The sequence below is a fragment of the Drosophila elegans genome, unplaced genomic scaffold, assembly GCF_018152505.1.
Source record: "Drosophila elegans isolate 14027-0461.03 unplaced genomic scaffold, ASM1815250v1 contig_208, whole genome shotgun sequence".
NCBI lineage: Eukaryota > Metazoa > Arthropoda > Insecta > Diptera > Drosophilidae > Drosophila > Drosophila elegans.
The window spans coordinates 786401-792871 of NW_024545578.1; the positions used below are offsets into that span (position 1 = coordinate 786401).

General features: G+C 37.5%; 1 protein-coding gene across 1 annotated transcript; it reads right to left on the reverse strand.

Annotated features, from left to right (window-relative positions):
* Positions 1 to 209: 209 nt before the first annotated feature.
* LOC108145799 lies at positions 210 to 1052 on the reverse strand. Its single transcript, XM_041708250.1, is given in 4 exon segments — positions 210 to 536; positions 539 to 668; positions 710 to 882; positions 885 to 1052. Coding segments are annotated over 4 exon segments (516 nt in total). The 5' UTR covers positions 981 to 1052; the 3' UTR covers positions 210 to 419.
* Between the last annotated feature and the right edge of the window lie 5419 nt (positions 1053 to 6471).

The following is a 6471-nucleotide window of genomic DNA, read 5'->3' on the forward strand; positions in this document are numbered from 1 at the left end:
AACATAAGCTTTTGCAAATGACCCAAGGGTCCTTTACAAACTTTATTATTTTAAACTTTTTTACAGAAACGAAATCATATTTTATATAAACACTATTACCTGATTACTTAAAGATATCGTTACCTGACTACTTAACTACTACTCCAATTGATTGATGATTAAGAAAATTTTTTCACTTAATGATTCATGATAACCAGCTATAACTCCATCAAGCTTTGAAATTTAACCATTGACACAACAAAATATTTTGGTATAAGTACTTCTACTCCATTACTGTAGCTATTGTAATTCAATCACTTTAAAATGTATCAACATACTGAGTCTAATATTTGAATCCCACAATTAAGGTAATTTCTTTCCCTGATAGCTCTGATATATATATTTTTTTTTTGCAATGCTGACCTGCCCCGTTTACTGTTTCAGTGTAATGATGCATTATGCTGCTGCTGAGATTCCGCGTGTTGCTGTTGTTGGCCGATGATGTTGCCGTAGTTGCTTTTGCTGTTGCTGCTACTTTGGCAATATGTTTTCGTATTTCTCCCGCCGTTCTTGACTTTGGTTTTGTTTTTGGACTGCGTTTGGGCGGCCGCCCAGTAGAAGGAGGTACGATGATGATGGGGAGTTCAGATGGGTATGGCTTTTTTTTTTTTTTGGTGGGGGGAGGGAAACTGCAGGCAGGCGGGAAGAGGGGGTGCTACACAGTACAGACCCAGGCCCATAATGAAAGTCGTCTCCATCGTCGTCTGCATCGTCGGCGGTTTGATCAAATGAATGAATATTATCATCGATGCCTCTTGAATGTTGAACGAGCTGACTTGATGACCGTGCACCGGAGCGAGGCTCGTAAAGAATTCTTTTTTGTTGTTCTCCCAGTCTTCGCTCCTCCTGTTGTTGTATTGTTGTATTGTTGCACCCAGCAAAATGGTGTGTGTGTGTGTAGTGTGGTGTGTGGTGTAGGTTGTTTGATCTAATTGGTTCATCGAACCAAGTATCGCAGAGCCTCTCGATCTCGCCTGCCATCTCCGTATCCAGGATTATGATGTTGGAAGCCCATTTTAGCCTTGCCAATTTCGCGAACAATCATAGGCCTGGACATAAAAAAACGCTGAGTTACCACAACAACGGGGCGGAGGTAAAAGGGGTTAACACTTCAAATAAACAAAAAAATTGTCCTTTAAATGTGAACTTTTTTTTTTAATTTTTGCTTCACTAAGAATTGTCTTTCTATGTTCTTTTTTCTATATCTTTACAAAAAAAAAAAAGTATATTTTTCAATATAATGCATACTTGAATTGCTTTATGAAATGTTACAATTATCTTGGCTTAGTTTATTTTATTAATGTCATTAAAGCAATGTAAAAATCAAAAAGTTGTTAATTTATTTAATCAAATAAAATATATATATTTTATACATTTACATAAGAATTATTAAATAGTTTTGGTTCTTTCAATTTTATAAATGTCATTAAAGCAAAGTGGCATCAATAAGCTCGATAAGTATTTGCCAAATTGGAACAATGTATTTCATGCATTTACTTAAATTTCTGCAATTTTAAAATGATAAACAATATTTACTCTCTTAAAAATATTACTTTGATTGCCTTAAAAACATTTTACAAATATTACTTAAATATAAATATTAATCTAATAGTCTGTCAAAAAATGCAGCTTCCGGTCATGTTCTTGTTTTGCTTGCTAATACATAAATGCGGTTTGGTGTTTGTTAATAACCTTTTAAAAAATGCATTCCGAGTGCATTTTCCGGAATGCATGCCCTATTTTCTTCGAGTGAAGGGACCGGCGACATGAACAAATACAGCAGTTGGTTATTTAACAAGAGTCAAAGTCGAAATTCCAGGAATTTAGGTTCTTCTTGAATTTTTCGAGCGGCGGCGGAGGAGGAGGAAAGGGCACGCGGGGGGGTCATAATTAAGTGGCCCTAAATGCCGCTAAAGGAATTTCTCGCAGGCGACATTATTATCAGTGTTTTCGGTACCCTCTTTTAGGAATCCAAACTGATAGGCCACAAATTTATATTCTTCTCCGCCACGACCGATCGGCATCGTTTCATTATTGACTTGGCATTGATCGCTTTTCAAAGAATGGAATGTGCATGTTGGACAAACGAGGGACAATGGCTCGACGTTGGATTTATGTGTGTGATTCGATTCGATTCGACTCGATTCGATTCGACTCCATACGATTCGAAGCAAGTGCATCTGCATCTGCATCTGCATCGGCATCTGCATGTGCATGTGCATCTTGGTGCAGAGATTGGAGAATACTCGTGGCTATAAAGTGGCAAAAACAGGTTGGGGCACAATTGCACAATCTTCTAGAGCTTCTGTGCGATTGGTGGCTCGTCATCGGCAACGGCACAGAAATTCCAATCACATGAGTTCATACTGGAGTACTGAGTACTGAGTACGAGTACTCGCAGTTGTACTTGTTCTCGGCATGTTCAGTGTTCAGTTTTTTAGGTTCTCAGGCCGCCAGTCAAGTCAAACCAGTTGCCCCATGACTCAGAAAGACACAGAAACACGATGATGAGGGGGCGCAAGGGGGAGTTGCCACTAATTGCATATGCATTTTGCATAATCTCGTAGTAATTACAATAGTTCGATCTTGCGTTTGCCATTCACAAGCCGTTTTCTACCCGTCTCTTTTCGTTGCAGTTGCACTCGTTCATTCATAAAACTTGCCGCAGTCGCAGTCGCTGCCTCTGCTTCGGCTTCCGTCGACGTCGCTGCCGACGTAGACGGCGGCTGATCGGTTCTGGTCTGGCTTATATAGCATAGTGTATAGTACTCATATTATATGCAGCCGACCGCTTTGGCTCTGCACGCTGCACCGCCGACACTTCGCAGTGCATTTCATCACTCTGCTCGGCGTTCTTGTTCGGAATACTCTTTATCGAGGTGGGCATTATGCCTAAATGATATACGAAATGAAGTTATTAATAATGTATCCAAACCATTTAATTGCTTAGTAATCGTGCGAAACTAAAAAAAGTAAGTCAAAGATGTATACCCTACCTAGATATCATAGTCAGGATATATTTTGGCGGTGAAGAAGCTAAAAGTCTAACATATTCTTATACGGAATACTCTTTATCGAGGTGGGCATAAGATGATATCCGAGATGGAGTTAGGTATAATATATTCAAACCCTTAACATGCAATGTAATCATAATCGTGCGAAGCAAGTAAATCAAAGATATATGTCCTACCAGATAGATACTAAACACCTATTTTGGTGATGAAAAAGCTAAAAGATTATACATATCCTTAATTTATGACCAGTGTCTTTATATGCATTTAAAAACATATAGTTATATGCACTTAACAAGAAGTTTTGATTACTGATCAAAAATTGTGGTCCGATAGTTTAAACACTTGTTTGGTGATGGAAAAAGCAAAAAAAAACATATATTTGCAAATTCATTCTTAAAACAAGTATTAAAATTTATATTCAACATTGATCTTTAGGCAAACATGGACTACAAATTTTTAAAACTATGCCTTTAACTTGGAAGCAGTTATTACTGTTGAAAAAGAGTGGATTTAACCAAGCCTGTTGGACTTCAGAAAATTCTTCTCTAATATAAATAAAAGTTGATTATTGTCGGTGTCTTATTGTATTGTTAGACAGAAAGTTCTGTAAATAGAAATCCATCAAATTTCTTACTACCACAGATCGATGTCGGTTTTAAATGTGTTGCATCCCTAAAGCCTTAATGGGAGCTCAGGAAATACAAGTAAAATCAAATAACCCCCTCTTTACTCTCCTCGATCGTAAATCCATCAGCACCTGCGGCATAGATCACCCAGGGTATTCAAATGTGCGGTGCAACGGCGATCTTCGAACCCGTACTTATACCCGTACCATTCCATTCTTGTTTCTTGACACCAATGCACTCTGGCTCTTATCGCACATAATTCATATCTGGTTTCTCGCACTGCAGTTGTGCGTGTGTAATAATCTCCCCTGTTCGGTTTTTTTTTCGGGGTTTCGGTTTTTCGGGCCGTGGCCCACTGATAAACTCCACCCAAGTGAGATGGGTAGGGTATGAAAATTAAATGCCCGATGCAGCTCATTGTTGGCGCCTAATACTTATTGTACATATATTTCAATTTATTAATTTCGTATGCATAAATCTTGTGCTTTATTTATTCAATTTGAGTCTTTGTTGTCTGCTGATCGCTGGCGGTGGCCCTGGACCCACAGTCTCCGCTCTCGAAACGAAAACGACTAAAAAACACAATGCATCTGGCTATTGATGGTGCTGATGGGCATCAGGGGGTTAAGGGGTCGGGGCTGCTGCAAAGGGGTTTAAGGGGGCGGGGCACTATCGTTTGAGCGGCGCACATTCGATCTTTGACTTGTAAATTCTTGGAATGCAGTTAGTGGGGCATTTTAATGGAGGCTGTCGCCCGTCGAATCTTTTGGATTCGGACTCGAATTCGGATGCAAACGAGGTATATTTGCAGCCGAAAAGCTGCAGAATGCCAATTATTGGGGTCAAATTTGATTAAACGTCTAATCGGTGTTACTATTTCCAACTCATGCTGACCGCTATCCACTAATTGAGGCACTTGGAATGTGTCATGGTAGCACTTGTAATATATTTTGGTCGCCTAAAAACTATAATACGAATAATTATTGTTTAATGATTTCAAGAATTACAGTGAAATCAACTAACCTCAATTATTATTTTATGATGCAAGCATTGGGCAGCTCAAATTACTTATAATTATATTGACAACCGTTGAAGTTTTAATTGAAATTGAAGCTCAATCTAATTTTTTATGAGGGTTCTAACCCTCAATTGAACCCAATGATAAATTTACAAGTATTTGACTTGCAAGATTTCAAAATGCTTTTCAATTAATCTTTTAGATATTAAAGGGGAAAAAGGACTGAAGGGAGTTATGTTTTTTTATGAAGTAATCCAAATATTATTTAGTTAGAAGTAAGGAAACTTTAAAATTATTAAAGATTACTGAGTTTAAATTAGTTCCTTAAAATCAATTCAGAAAAAAATCGGAGTAGATAGAGTAGATCAATTTGATACAAGCTTAATAAAAAAATCAATATAAATTAAAGCCACCCTAAATTTACTATTCTCCAAGAAAAAATAAATAAATTGCTGTAGTGAAGAAATCGAATATAAATTGTTTAGTTAAGAGGTAACTTTAATAATAATATGAAGAATATAATAACACCACAACCAGATTTCTATTTTTATTTTTTACTGCCCTATTTTCTTACTGTTTATCAACAATGAAGTTAAAGTAAATCGTTATTATTGATGAAATCGTATGCATTCAAGTTCGAAGCCGATCAAGTTTTCATCGCAAATGGAAAAAATATTATTACAAGGCAGTATTACAAACGAAATCGGCGCCATTCTAGACGGGCGCCATTTTGTATTCGTCTGTCGTATGGATGTTTACAAATATAAATATGGAGATTAATTGCCTATTGATTGATATTTTCACTTCCGATGCCGTGTGTAATTCGAGCAGTGGATTATGCAAATGCAATGGGAGACAAAATGGCCGAAATGATTTTTGGAATTGGAACTAAACACGTCCACAGAAATTTCTACACCTGACAGCCATTTTGTTTTTCGGTCTCTTTCATTGTTGTAGTTTGTTTGTTGTTGTTAATTTTTTTTTATATATTTTTTTCGCTTGAGTTTCGCTCTCGACGAGATTATTGCTAATTTCGGGTGCCTCTTTTGTGTGATAGTGGGGATTTTGCGTGTGTTTGTGTGAGAGGACTGCTGATTTTTTTTGGGGGGAGGGGTGTTGTGTGTGTGGGGTGTTTGAGGGGGTGGGTGACCACGTGATGCGCTCTCAAGTAAGAATTTTGGGTGGGGGTCATTCGTTAAGTCGTCCTACAGCTTCCTTTTACTTAGTTCGGTTTTAGGGCTAAACATATAAGATGGGTGACAACTAAGTGTTATAAGGTTTTTTAAGGTTCCAAGATTTAAACATATATAGGGCGTTAAAATTTTGCAAATATTTTTTTTGCTGCGAGAGTCTTGTTTTTTTGTTATTGTGTGCGTGAGAAATGCTCTGAAAAAATAAGTGAAATACCAAGGCACAACAAAGTATCGGTGTGTGGTGTTTTTATTTTGTTTTTTCTTTTTTTGAACTGGTATTGGATGTTGTGCACGCCCCTATGAGTTTTTGTATTATTGCTGACTACCCTTACGTCAGCAGTAGCACGTGGACTATTATTAAGGCGTTTAAATAACTCGAAACATTTAGGATCAAATTCATAACTGCAGCGACTGTTGGGGTTGATATGTGTGATGTACGGGGAAGTTGCGGGTCCAGAAGAATTCTTTCTAGAGTGGATTTTTGAAGGGAAATTTTAGGGTATACTTAAGGTTCTTCGTTTCATTTGTAATTATTTGAATTGGACAGCCCCAACAAGGTTGTGTGCCATATGATTTGATCT